The sequence below is a fragment of the Epinephelus moara genome, chromosome 1, assembly GCF_006386435.1.
Source record: "Epinephelus moara isolate mb chromosome 1, YSFRI_EMoa_1.0, whole genome shotgun sequence".
Lineage (NCBI taxonomy): Eukaryota > Metazoa > Chordata > Actinopteri > Perciformes > Serranidae > Epinephelus > Epinephelus moara.
The window spans coordinates 7,088,955-7,103,901 of NC_065506.1; the positions used below are offsets into that span (position 1 = coordinate 7,088,955).

The following is a 14,947-nucleotide window of genomic DNA, read 5'->3' on the forward strand; positions in this document are numbered from 1 at the left end:
ATCTTATTAAGCTACACAAGCTTGGGTTTTTATTATAGCTACATTACAGACAACATGATTTAGTGCATCTCTACGTACGTTAAGTCAGGTAGGTATCAAAGATTTGGCATGACGCTTAATAAAATAATATCACGCGCACAGTACAGTACGGGATGACGCTTAATAAAATAATAACATCTCAGCGGTATTCCTGGTGATCACTCTTGTCCGCCATTATGACAATTGACTGGTCCCGGTCAAGGGCGCATTGCATTGTGGGAAACAGTAGGCGAGGTAGACTGGTCTGATGCATACTGTGGAATTTTTCCAAATCAGTACGACATCCGGGTATTTTTTGCATACTACAGATTTTGCTTTTGTTTGCATACTGCATACTATATACTACATTTTGGCAATATCAGTACGTACTACTAGTATAGTGTGCGGTTTCGGATACAGCCTATGTTATGTAGCGAAAAAAAAAAACAGTTCCCCCAGTCTAATGCCAGGCAACGCAGCACACACGCCAGGAACTCACAAGCTACTTTGTATTTACATTGATCTGCAGCTGTGTAACTTTGTCCAGCTCGCCTGATGAAACGTTGGCAAACCTGGATGTTGGCACGGCCGGATTCAAAAACACCTGGAGGTCTGCACAGAAGAGTCCTGGCTTTCCTTTTCCTCGTCCTCTCCTGACGACCACTCATAATTTAATTCAAATGTAATTTTGGGGAAAATATCCATCTTCTTGGTGTAACGCTATAGTATCAGTTTGCGTCAGTGTAGCGAGTGTGACAGCTGGTTAATTAACGGTTGTGTTTATATTTATAACACCTGTGAGCGGAGTGATTTTACTGTTACATGTCCCAGTGATATATCAGCACTCACAGAATGCCTCTCGTCCAATCAAATTACTCGGTCGGAACTAACTGTTGAAGTTGCTTTCTGTAACATGTTGTAGATGTGTTACAATGATCATGTGAAACAATAATCAATGAGTAAAATTTATTTTAATTAACTAGTTCAGCAGAATGAACAATAAAATCATATATGACATTGTAAAATAATAATAAAATAGCCTATACATACAGCCTATACTACAATAACAATTTGGCCAATAGCGGATACCGATGTTTTCATATTCTTGTTTCTTTCGGTTTTTGTTGTTAGTTTTAAAGTAATTCAGTCCTTTATTATGCTACCTTTGAATGAGCACAAATTCAATAATACACATTCATAAAACAACCTTTAACATAACCTTCTTTCACACAAAAAACATCTTCAAAAAAATAAGCAAAAAGCCTTTTTATTTTATATGATATATCACAGTTCACTCTCTAACAGCTATTCGATAGTGCTGTGAAAACATCAACAACTTCTTCCATCAAACAGCTGGATTTATTCAAGTTTCTCACCAAAAGCTACATTTTACAAGACTGAATGAAAACTAGCTCTCCTCCTGCTGATTTCAACATTAATGTTTTTTTTTTTTTTCATGTAGTGGTAGTTGAGTGAACACCAGAGAGCTTATGTCATTTTGACATTATAACAATACAGTCTGTTTTGGGTTTCACATGATGTTGAATAAAAAAGTAGTAATATGAGTAAAAAATAGTTAAAGATAAAAATTCTGATTTTTTTTCTTCCCTCATTTGTGGCACCCCCTTTGTATGATGGCACCCTTAGCATTTGCCTATACTGCCTTTGCCACAGCTGGAACTGCACCCAGCAGTAATGTGACAGTGTTGTGGAGCACACCTGTACATCACCGCAGCAAGGTGAGAAGGTAAACTACTGGAGGTTAGCAAAGACAAGATTAATAGAAGGATTAGGTTATTCTTTAATAACATGATCAGAAACTATGTACTTTCTGTAACACAAATGATGAATGATTCAAGTATAAATTGGTGAGGTTGTGTGTGTGTGTGTGTGTGTGAGTGCGTGTGTGTGCGTGTGTGTTTAAAGAGGATCTATTTTGCTCATTTTCAGGGTCATTCTTGTTTTTAAGCTTTCTACTACATGTTTACATGCTTTAATCCAATAAAACACTTCATTTTTCTCATGCTATCTTTGCTGGAACTCCTATATTCTCCCTCTGTCGGAAACACTTTGTTTTAGCTCCTGTCTCTTTAAGCCCCCCTCCTGAAAAAGAACAGTTTGCTCTGATTGGTCAATGTTTCTTGGTGTTTCTTATGACTGTGACGGAAAATAGCGTCTCTTTTTACAGTAAAAAAATCACCAATAAAAGCCTCTAAACACAACCAGACATGTCCTAGCTGGACTATGATCCGAAATCGGGGAGAAATTCACAACATGTTCCCGTAACGTTAGCATATAGCTTAATTTAACAGTGTAGGCTACATTATGTAAACACCTACAGCAACGTGCCTGGAAAAGATGACAATATAAAGACATCACACTAATGCCTGGTTCACACTACACGATATCAGCTCAATTATAGAAAGACGCAGGAACATACGGTGTCGGATTGTGAACGACAATGAGTGTTGCACGCGATAATCCATCGTTTCATCTCCTGTAGTGTGTCATAATAGACGACAACCGACGCCACGACTGAGACACCTCTCGATGTTCTGACAGAAAGTCTAGCTTGTTTTCTTTTTATCGTTCACTACTTCTCCCGGACGGACAGAAATGTGGTGTAGTGTGAACCAGGCATAGCCTATGATGTTATACTCTAGCCTTAGTAAAAGAAAAGCAGTTGGAAACGGAGTGCTGTATATAAAACGGTCTGAAGCCTGAGGTTTTGGCTCACAGGGATTACTTTAACAAATGTTGCCTCACTATTTTAAACTTTGACCACATTTGATATGAACATCCTTCATTGTAAGGATGTATGACACAAAATATGAAAAAGCATAATAGATCCCATTTAAACATTAATGTGTGTGATGGAAGCTCAGGAGCTGATCTTCAGTCAGCAGTGTTTCTGTACACTGGAGAGACTCTCAGACCAGAGAACACAGAGAAACTGATGAACCAGGTGACCAGACTGTAAACCCTGGATAAAGAGGTTCAGTGAATGTGCTGTTGAAGGTATGAAGGTGGATGAGTGTGTCTGAGGAGACTCTGTAGAAGGACACAGTGCCAGCAGGATAGTTCACATACACTGCTACTCTATAAGAGACAGAGAAAGGAGAGGAGGAGATGGGAATTCTTTTGTTATTGTGACAGACAAAGTCACCATCACCAGAGCAGTGCAGACTCCAGGAATGACCATTCCCTCCAAAAACACAGTCAACACTGTCTCCTCTCCTTCTGATTCCTCTGTAAGTCACTGATACAGAAACCCCTCCTCCCCACTCAACCTCCCAGTAACATCGACCAGTCAGACCATTTCTACACAGCAGCTGAGGCCAGTGGTCAAATCTGTCTGGATGATCAGGATATGACTGATTCCCTTTCAGATTTGTCACCTTCATGTTGCTGTCAGAGAGTTTGAGGTTTCCGTTTACTGTGTTTGTGTCCAGTTCCAGTTCACAGGCATCTGATGGAGAGATCAAGACACAACACAGCTACAAGTTATCATGTTGATGTATCAACAATTTGACTGACAATTACCAAAGGTAAATCATACAAACCTCCATTTCATATTCAACTCTGAATGATGTTTGACAAAATTAACTTGAAATTCAACAATCCAGTTAGAACAGCAATAACAGTTACTTAGCATTAGAGTTGAGGGGCTAATTCTTAGACCTGAACCAAAGCGGTGCACAGCACAGTGTAACTGTCATTGCGTGTTTCAGACGGATGCAGTTTTTATTTTCACAACCAGCTCCCACACTGTGTAAATAGCAAATGTAAATCAGTGCCAATGGGCACGCAAGTCTTGGAGGTGTGGCCTGGCACACTGTTGGCATATTGCTATTTTGAGGCGGCAGAAAGCATGGACGTCGTTAGACGTGGGCATTCCCAGCTATAGCCCCGGATCTTTTAAGCCTCCGTTTTTTTTTTGTTTGTTTTGTTTTTTTTTAACTAATAAAGCACCTCGTTTCCAACTTAAAGTCCATGGCACGGCACGAGACAACAGACAGCAACGCATGCAGGACAGCAGCACACAACACACTCACTGTCACACCAACTTACATGGCATATGTACATGACCATATGTTTGATTTTTTGTTTCTGTAAATCCCTAATGATGTTTAGTATATACACATACAACTGTCCATTTCGTTTTTTCCATGTATTTCCCACTCCAAACTGACCACACACACACACACATCGAAATGTGAAGTAAGGGATAATGTATAATGAGCTGGTGACAGTTGAAAAATAACTCCCGACAGGGCAATGGAACTCCGACGCGGAGCTCAGAACATGGCTTATTACTTACTTCTTCTAGTTGTTTGTGCCAGTTTGCTCCTGACGGCCCTGCAAGTTTCTCTTCCTTTCTTTTTTTCTTTTTTTTTTTTTGCTGGGGACGTCATTTTTTAGCCAAACATCAAGCGTTTTGTCCTCTCCAAAAATGTTAAAAGCAATGTCCTGAAAATGCTGCATTTTGCCACTCCGATCCTATTTGGCCTGTGTGGACTAACGTTAACTGATTTTGATGCTCCTCAGTCTAAGGCCGTTGCTATGGCGTCCCTAGCAATGGAGCAGCAGAGCAGGGATGATACCTCAAGAAATAAACACTGCAGAATTTTGATGATTGACCAATCAGAATCAAGTATTTAAGAGCGTCATGTTCTAAGAAAATTTCTGTGCTTTGGAGGCTGGTATCTCCGCAACGGATTGGTCGATTTGAGTGACTGACAGTTCATTCGATTTGTTAGAGCCAATAGAATGACACTATACCCACCAACACGAGATTGACAGCACTGCAAGCCAATTAGAGTCAGCAGAACGCCGTTGTGGGGGAGGTGCTGGCTGCTGAATGCGGTCATTGTTATGCCCCCCCCGGATCCTAAAGCCCATCATGTTCACCCAGATTCATTTGAATGCAGCACAACATGTCAGTCTACCGGAACGTACCGTGTGGCCATATTGACGTTTCACGGCAAAACAACAACGGCAAGAGAAATTTTACAACTATGGCTCAGCGAAACGATTTCTGTTGTTGTTGTTCTTTGGCCTCTATCTCTCTGATGCTTTGGTGTACAGTGCTCTGGCGCATATGTGTGGAAAGAGCAGTGTCTCTGCTTTCATTTGAGATGAATGGTGTGTGTTTTGCATAACGTGGCATCGCGGTAGAGCCCATAATATGACGAGCGGGTATGGAGTTTGATTTGTTGTTATCTATTTAGTCATTGTTTGAGCTGTGTTTGGGGCATGTAAAAAGGGTTTATACAGCCTTGTAGCCCAGGTTCTGCTGTTTAATTTGATGTGCAGCATATTCTTCGTGATCAGTGCATTGTTTCATACTGTTTGCAAAGTCGTTCTCAAAGTCCCCCAGTTGGGGTTTAACCTGGCTTTTAAAAAAACAAAAATATGATCACTCCTAACTAGTTTATGATGTATTTTACCATTGTTCATTAACTTGATGCTAACCTGCTAAACGTCTCTGTCCATTGTCAGGCCCCCAGCTTTGCATGGCTTGGTATGTACTAACACCCAATAGTCTGATTAATACCTAGTTTGTATTTTATTTTGCTTAAGTTCTGATGCTCTGCATGGCTGACTATATTGCTTGATCACCATTGGACTGTGTGTTGTTGCTCTGTGCTTTTTGCATGTCCATCATTATGCTGTTCAAGTTCTGCTGCTCTGCCTGTCTGTCGCTGCTTTGCATGGATGACTATATGGCTTGATTGCTATTAGACTGCATGCTGCTGTTTTATGCTTTTTGCATTGCTATTATGTATTATTATGTTGTCCTGTTCTGTATATATTGTAAATATTGTATCTTACTCTTAATGCTTCTGTTTTAGGTTATGGTTTCATAACATCTTGCCTGAGGACTACAATTGCAAATTAGCCAGGTGGCTAAAACATTTACAGTAATGTTGATTAATGTGTACTGTCCTTTTTATAAATAAAATAAACTGAAACTGAAACTGAACAGGTTTTAACCAAAAATTGTTTTGCAACCCAATAATAGAAGACGAGTGTTCATTCTTTGTCAAAGTATGTTAAAATCACATGGAACTATTCAAAATTTTCTGGAGGAATAAATCTGCAACTGCAAAGTATAACTGATCCCCAAATACCAGAAAACAGAAAAGGATTGTAGAAAGAAGTTGCAATGACGATTCATTTAGTCAAATCTATAGAGTAAAATCAAAACCACTGGGTTGTCCTGGTCGCAGAACACTCTTCTGGGGGTGTGTTAGTTTATTCATTTATCACCATAAACTTTTTGTGATTTTGTTGCAGTAAAGATGAGAGTTGGAGGTACCTTTTTTTTTTTTAACTTTTTTTTTTTACCTTGTTTTTGTTGCTAAGCTCTTTTGTGCAATGGTCTAGGGATCCCTTAGGTATATAAGATCGAGACAAGGAGAAAGCCATAAATACTTAAGTAAACATTTTAATGGTGTTTTATGCAACCAATTTTATTTTGAGGAAACCTTAACTTGGACTTTAAGGAAAATCTTAACTTCAGGTATTTTGTAGATCCCCCCTGCTCTTCAAATGGCGTATTATTGAAACATTATTACACATATTATTCAAAGATGCTCCTACTGTTGTGGTTTCACAATGCACTTACAAAATATTAATTACATTTTCTAAAATGTAAACATAGCAGCTGCAGTCCAACTCCACATCAAAAGAGTACAAATGTAAATCACTGAGGCAAACTGTAAGGTGCTGTAGTAGTATGGTCAGTGATAATAAGTTGGACCTGCCCCGTTTGGTCATGTATCATGATGTACTGCACCATACAGGCTTGAGTTGAGATATGCAGCTAACGGACAGAGCCATCATCTGTTAGGAGACTAATAACAAGGAAAACAAACACACATTTAGATAAAACCATCAGTCAACATCACATAATGTGTGTGTTTTTATTTTTATTTTTTGAAGCATTTTTCAATCCAAGTTGAAACAGCACGATACGATACGATGGCTTATAGTGGGACTTGCCATGCCCGCCCCATCTACTTCAAAAGAAGTGGCACCAAAGACCAGCACCGATGCAAAATTTGAACGCTGTCACAGATGTAATGACCCATCTTTCTTTTATAGGTTCTTTGGTATCTATTTTTGATAGAGAATGTTACTGTTAAACAGGAATTAAAACTAACTGGAGGGAGGCTTTAATGGAATGTATTCATTAGCTTTGTTGGATCATTGTGTTCAGTTTGTTGTGTTGAAATCTAACATCTTTCCAACCCCACTGACAAAAAACAGAAGCTAAATCACGATTGAAACTCTGGGGAAATTTGTGACTGTACTTCAGTTAAGGAAATGTAAAATTCTAGACTAACATGTGCAGCTCAAGTGTAATGAATGAAACTTAAAAAACACTCACACTTTCTCACGCCAGGTCTCAGTCTCTGCAGTCCACCAGGGTCCACCCTGCAGGACGAAACACAGTCACAACCACCTTCAAATGCCTACACTCAGATCCACCATTTAACATGAACCAGAGTTCTTTATTGAGTCAGAATGGCAGAGAAACAGTGTGAGTGTTGTAATTGTCTGGCCATCTGTCCATACCTGAGAGTGTCCAGTCTCCAATGGGGATCATCCAGTCCAACAGACAGCAGCCTCACTCCTACGTCTCCTGGATGATTGTAGCTCAGGTCCAGTTCTTTCAGGTGGGAGGGATTGGAGCTCAGAGCTGAGGCCAGAGAAACACAGCCTTCCTCTGTGATCATACAGCCTGACAGACTAAACACATGTGAGAGTGGGACATTCCTTTAAGCAAAGTTTTTTTCCACTTGATCACAACATTTGCATGTTTTAAATTATTATTCTGTATAGGTTTTATCAGTATTATCAGTATTAATTATATACATATGTTACTGATTTATATGTGTTGCATGCATATTTTTTATGGATTTGTTGTCCTATACTGCATGTTGGACTGAAGATTAAGATGATTAGAAACTGCTGTGATTAACTGTAAACTATATATATATATATATACATATATATATATATATATATATATACTACTATATACTACTACTACTACTACTATATATACATACACACACACACACACACACACACACATATATATATATATATATATATATTTAAGCAATATCACACGAGAGGGAGTGATGTTATACTCGTATATCGTCATGGCTGTGATTTGGTCATAGGCGAAGACAATCACAGCCGTGACGATATATGAGTATAACATCACGAGCTTGAGTGTGATATTGCTTTTATACAACAGTTCAACAGTTAAATAAGCAAGGCTGATTAAGAAATGTTGAAAAATAAGGACAAAATAGATAATTTAAGCATTTTATTTGTCTTCCGCCAACAACAATAGTTCCCTCAGGACTCCGCTGTCACCGTTGCTATGTAACGCAGACATGGTGCGCCAGGCACTTACTCTTTATACACATTTATCTGCACATTTCCATTAATTGTGCAGCCGGTGAAATAAGTCTCTGGTGACTGCATGGTGGACTGTGGATGGATGGCTTCCAGTAGCTTTTTAACAAACTCTCAGACCGGCAAGACAAAAGGTATATTTTAGGGCCGGACTCCTAATTAGAAGACTAACTGTAGACATAGGCTACGTTAAAACAACATCATACCTGTGCCCACTCACTGTCATGATCTCCCTAGCTTCAGGACCCGCATCTGACAGCTTCTGTATGGCAGTCACCCTGAGGCTGTGATTGGTGTAGATAGCTGTTGTCCCCGCCTCTTTACACATCTGCGGCAGCATCTGTGCGAGTGAGTTTATTCCCAGCGGAGCTTTAGTGTACCAGATATTGTCTGTGTGAGCTGCTGTCATCCTGGGCTTCAGATAAAGGGCATTTGCATCTGGTGGAAGTTTGTTTAAATACTTTTCCAGGGATGCAACGCAACTGCTGATCTAACTGACACTAACCGTCAGCTTTGATTTGATTGTTTATTGCAATCAGCTGTGAGGCGGAGTGATACATACACAGTGAAATAACCGTGATGTTGTACTCCAATATCGTCATGGTTTTACTGTCTCTCGACCGATCAGATTGCAGGGCCGGAACTAACTGTTGTATAAATATATATATATATATACATATATATATATAAACTATGCTTGTTTAATCATTTTTTAAATTATTTAATACTATCTTGTGCTTGGGCATTTTTTAAGTATTTTAGCCATTTTAAAAGTCCTTTTATTTTACCACATTTTAGCTTTTAAGTGCCTGTCTGCCAGTTTATTCTCTTCATTTATTTATTTTCGCCCATTTAATACTATGGAAATTCAATGTTTTAAAATAAATTATCAAAGCACACACACACACACACACACACACACACACACACAGAGTCAGTGTAAACTCTCTGAATTGAAATGAGTTCTAGGTTAGTCCAAGACTGTAACTGTCACTGACACTAATAGAGCACAGTGTTGGTCAGGCAGAGCGCTGAAGTCTTGCTTGTAATGGCTGACTGTCATCAGCGGCTTGCGATATGCCTCATGGGCTCATTCACTGTGTGGCTGGTAGTATCCAATCATATTCATGCAGGTGGGGACACTATAATATGATACTATCACTGTTACTCTGCTTATTACGCACGTTCAAGCCAATGCTGTTTGCTGCTGCCATTTACTTGACACAGTCTTTGCCTCTCGTTTTGGGTGACTTCATTGAAGAGCATAAATACTAGGAAAAGCAGGGATTTCCTGTGTTGGCTGTTGGACCGTGACGACTCACCTACATGCCAGATTTGACTCACCATTGTGCATGGGTCTAAGCTAAGTAAGTGCTGCTGTGCTTCTTATGCTTTTGTTCATTGCTAGTGACATGGCATGTTTTGGCTCAGTGCAGGTTGTGTTTGCTTGGTAATGTTGACAAGCTAGCTGTGGCTGCATTGTTGTTTGTTATTTTCTCAGTTTCGCTTTGCTGCTGTGCCATTACTGTTCAGGTCCAATTTGTGATAAGCATGAACTATTTGCATTTCTACACACTTGCATAAAAGTAGTGTTTCTGTAGATCATTTATGTACATTTTAGTTGTGGAATATTTCCCTTGTATTCATCAGAGAGTTTTCAGTGTAAGGTTATATCTCGGATGAGAGGGGCTCACTGACATTAAAGACAATTTCAATCTCCTTCTTGCTTTTTAGTTTAGAATATTTCCCTTGGATGGGGATACTGTTAGTATCTGCCAAAAAGTTATTTTGAGGTGTACTGCCCAAGTTACGTCTCATAGGAGAAGGGCTCTGCTAGCTAGTGTTACCATAGTGTGGTGTTGCTTCACATTGGATATGTACAGTTTAGCTTAGAATATTGCCCTCAAATCAGGATACTGTTAGTATCCTGCCATATCTTCCTTTAACTCCTGCCAGGGTGATGTCTGAGCTTCATTTTGAATATTTTCCTTGCATCCTTGCAAATACTGTCTGTCTTGCCATATATTCATCTGAGATGACTCATATAATTGAGTTACATCTTAGATAAGAAGGGCTTGCTTGCTTTAAGGGAAATCGCATCATGTCGTTGCTTCACATAGGTTAGCTACTGTACATATCAGTTTAGTGTATTTCCCTTGAGAAGAAAATTATAACTCTTGTTGTATGATTTTGGATGGTGGATCACTGTGGCTGTTTTGATTTGGGAGCTCTAACGAATCCCTGATAATACTTATCAAGCAGGGAGCAATCATTTTGTTTTGGAGGATTAGCTCTCACAGCAGAATCCTTGTTGTTGCTCAGATTCTTTCAGAGCCACCCTGAGGGAGCAGAGACTTTCCCGCCAAATCTAACTGTATTTGTTGGTGGTTATTAGTGAGATAGGTCAGAGGCACTCGATGTGGCAAGGTGACTGGCAGATGAGACTAGCCCTGACACGCGCGAGTCTCTGGAGGTGGAAAACTGGTTAGGGTGTGTTCTAACTGTCAGTTTATGATATTGCTCAACCTCCATGTGAAAGGTTTAGCTGGGAAGGCAAGCCCATTCGATTGATGAAGCCTGATTTTAATTTCGCATTGGTTGCCTCCACTGATTTTAGATTCAGGACAAAGATCGGTTTATTTGTGTACAAATAGTTTTTGGGGGGGGTGGAGGTCAGTTTGACCAGATAGATTCCTGGCATGTTAGTAATCTTGGTCAGCTTGGTCAATAAACTTGATTTGATTTGATTTTGATCTAGGGCAGTACAAACTGTAATTAGCTTGCTTTTATAGAACATTATTGCTACCATGCTTTATAAAACATCATAAAAATGACAAAAAAGCTTTCATTTTAACCTGCTGAATTATTCTTTAGAAACAACTGACTACTGACCTGAGAATTTCCAATCTGCACTGTCGACTCTCCAGTCCAGCTGACAGCAGCTTCACTCCTGAATCCTGCAGGTTGTTGTCACTCAGGTCCAGCACTCTCAGACTAGAGGACTGGGAGCTGAGAAGTGAGGCCAGAGCTTCACAGCTTTTCTCTGACAGTTTACAGCTGCTCAACCTGGAGAGGAATCAGCAATACAAGACAAAACAGTTACAAACATGAGCTGTTTACATTTCTGATTAAAGAAAAAGGCATCTAATCTGAATAGTTATGTGTGCACATACAGGGCTTTGTTGGAGGCTTTGATCACTGGCAGCAGCCTCAGAAGAGCCTCCTCTGAAGCAGAGTATTTCTTCAGGTCGAACACATCCAGATATTTTTCTGATGACAGTAAGATGAAGACCAGAGCTGACCACTGAGAAGGAGACAACTTATCTGTTGAGAGACTTCCTGATCTCAGGGACTGTTGGATCTCCTGCACTAGAGAACGGTTGTTGAGTTCATCCAGACAGTGGAACAGATTGATACTTTTCTCTGCAGAGAAATTCTCCATTATCTTCTTCTTGATGTACTCAGTGGTTACCGCATTGGTCTGTGAGCTCCTTTTGGCCACTTTCAGCAAGCCTCGTAAGTGTTTCTGATTGGTTGACAGTGACAGACCCAGGAGGAAGCGGAGGAACAAGTCCAGGTGTCCATTTGGACTCTGTAAGGCCTTGTCCACAGCACTCTGATAGAAACGCGTTGCTTTGCATCCTAACACTGCAGGGCACAAGGATGTTGATTGTTCTTGTGACAGCAGATTGACACCAGAGTTAATGAACGTCAGATGGGCATGCAGAGCAGCAAGGAACTCCTGAACGCTCAGATGGACAAAGCAGAACACCTTATCCTGGTACAGCCCTGTCTCCTTTTTAAAGATCTGTGTGAACACTCCTGAGTACACCGAGGCTGCTTTGATATCGATGCCACACTCTGTCAGGTCTGATTCATAGAAGATCAGTTTGCCTTTCTGCAGCTGCTCAAAGGCCAGTTTTCCCAGAGATGCAATCATCTTCCTGCTCTCTGGATCCCAGTGTGGATCTGTCTCAGCTCCTCCATCATACTTCATGTTCTTCAGTTTGGTCTGAACCACCAGGAAGTGGATATACATCTCAGTCAGGGTCTTGGGCAGCTCTGCTCTCTCTCTGATTTTAAAAACATCCTCCAGAACTGTTGCAGCAATCCAACAGAAGACTGGGATGTGACACATGATGTGGAGGCTTCGTGATGTCTTGATGCTAGAGATGATTCTGCTGGCCTGATCCCTATCTCTGAATCTCTTCCTGAAATAGTCCTCCTTCTGTGGGTCAGTGAACCCTCTGACTTCTGTCACCATGTCAACACAGTCAGGAGGAATCTGATTGGCCGCTGCAGGTCGTGTAGTTATCCAGAGGCGAGCAGAGGGAAGCAGTTTCCCTCTAATAAGGTTTGTCAGCAGCACATCCACTGAGGTGGACTCTGTAACGTCAGTCAGGATCTCATTGTTGCGGAAGTCCAGAGGAAGTCGACACTCATCCAGACCATCAAAGATGAACACAACCTGGAACTCTTCAAAGCTGCAGATTCCTGCTTCTTTGGTTTCAGTAAAGAAGTCATGAACAAGTTGCACCAAGCTGTACTTTTTTGATTTCAGCACATTCAGTTCTCTGAAGGTGAATGGAAACATGAACTTTATGTCCTGGTTGGCTTTGCCTTCAGCCCAGTCTAGAGTGAATTTCTGTGTTAAGACTGTTTTCCCAATGCCAGCCACTCCCTTTGTCATCACTGTTCTGATTGGTTCATCTCTTCCAGGTGAGATTTTAAAGATGTTTTCACATCTGATTGTTGTTTCTGGTCTGTCTTTTTTCTTGAGTGCTGTTTCAATCTGTCTGATCTCATGTTCATTGTTGACCTCTCCACTCCCTCCCTCTATGATGTAGAGCTCTGTGTAGATCTGATTCAGAAGGGTTGGGTTTCCTGCTTTAGCAATTCCCTCAAGCACACACTGGAACTTCTCCTTCAGGTTAGATCTAAGTTTACATTGGCACACTGCAATATGAGTTCCTGAATAAACAAACAACAAATGGAATTGGTGAGTGAACCCTACACAAAATCGGAGAATTTGGTGGTATAGTGTTCTATTCAGGTCATTAGTGGATAACAAGCAGCCTTTGATCTGATGCAGACATATGCAGCATATTTACAGTAGATTTTTGAAATTGGAAATTCTCATCAAATTCAATCATATTAAATCTGTTAAAATCCACTTACTGCTCTGCAGACAGTCTGCCAGCTCCTCTTGCATCATTCTCTTCAGGAAGTGCTGTGTGATCGTCAGAAATGCCTCTCTGCTGCTTCTCCTCTGCTCTTCATCTTTACTGTCTAACACCTCCTCATCCTCACACAGGTCTAATGGGTAATCTGGACTCAGAACCCTTCGGATCCTCTTCAGCTCAGTCTTTGAAAAAGCGATGATGTCCTCCTCCAGCAGCTGGAACAGAATAATAAGCTGAAAATCTTACTTTGAAGTGGTAGAGCACAACATGTTATTCATCTGTTAGTTTGAAGGCTTGCTGGTCTAAACAGAGCAACGTACTCACCATAAATATGGAGTCCAGTTTTGTTTGATGCTGCTGGACAGACTGATCACTGGGAATCTCCAAGCCCTCCCGCTGAACTCTGTGGACATATGATCAAGTTCAAGGACAATCAATGACACAAATCTGCACAGAATTTGTTAAAGATGTTCTGTCATGATGTCAACATGAACTCCAAAGTAAATGCTGCTCCTGGATGTGATGGGCTTTCTGGATGTCAAATGCCTGCCTTTCATAAGAAGATTGTCCAACTTTAAACACAAAAGGGATATTCATAGACTGGTCACTCCTCATGGACACGCAGCTGGTCTCAAAAGAGACTGGTCTTTGCTGCTGCAGTCTGATACATACAAAAGGGAGACAGACACGTGGTAAAAACCAAAGAAATGCTGGATTGGCCACCAAAACTTTTTATTAAACAAAAAAATTGTCAGAACATAGTGAGATATAGAGGTTATGATTTTGTAATCCCAGTTCTATTAGCATAGGCAGGGCACTCTACTGGACTCTCTGGAAAATACCCTTTTCCAATCACGAGCACACATTCACCCACTGAAATTTGCATAAATGTAGCCTGCCAATCAAGATGTGCCTACCCGATTACATGCAGAGCCAACAGTATGTAAAGGAGCTGTATGATGCTGTCAGCATCCTACACCCTCCACAGTGAGCGGCGTAGGAATGACAAGGCCCCTAGGTAGAAGGCTCCTCCTGTGCTAATAGAGCAAGGGTTACAATATGGTAACCTTTGTTCTATCTCACACAGGTGGGGCCCTCTACTGGACTCAATGGGTGCGTCCCAAGTCTCTCATTTTTATAGTGCTACTGCTAGCTCCTCGCTTGAACCGGAAGTCGTTCGAGGTCTGCCATCTTCTAGGCCGTCCCAAGTCTCTTATTTGTGCAGCGAGGAGCTAGCGCTAGGAGCTAGCAGCAAGCTTTAAGCAGCTACGAGCTAGGATGGTCGAGAGGTTCCTAACAGGAAGTCT

At 40.8% G+C, this 14,947-nt stretch overlaps 1 protein-coding gene across 5 annotated transcripts in view; it reads right to left on the reverse strand.

Annotated features, from left to right (window-relative positions):
* Nucleotides 1-14,947, reverse strand: part of LOC126393157 (NLR family CARD domain-containing protein 3-like) — a 32,575-nt gene that overhangs the window by 9,723 nt on the left and 7,905 nt on the right. For all 5 annotated transcript variants that reach the window (XM_050049076.1, XM_050049092.1, XM_050049111.1 and 2 more), the window contains 7 exons: nt 13,965-14,043; nt 13,636-13,855; nt 11,631-13,428; nt 11,350-11,523; nt 7,603-7,776; nt 7,415-7,461; nt 3,417-3,487 (listed from right to left, as the gene is read on the reverse strand). In XM_050049076.1, coding sequence (XP_049905033.1) covers nt 3,417-3,487; nt 7,415-7,461; nt 7,603-7,776; nt 11,350-11,523; nt 11,631-13,428; nt 13,636-13,855; nt 13,965-14,043 — 2,563 coding nt within the window. The remainder of the gene's footprint in view (nt 1-3,416; nt 3,488-7,414; nt 7,462-7,602; nt 7,777-11,349; nt 11,524-11,630; nt 13,429-13,635; nt 13,856-13,964; nt 14,044-14,947) is intronic.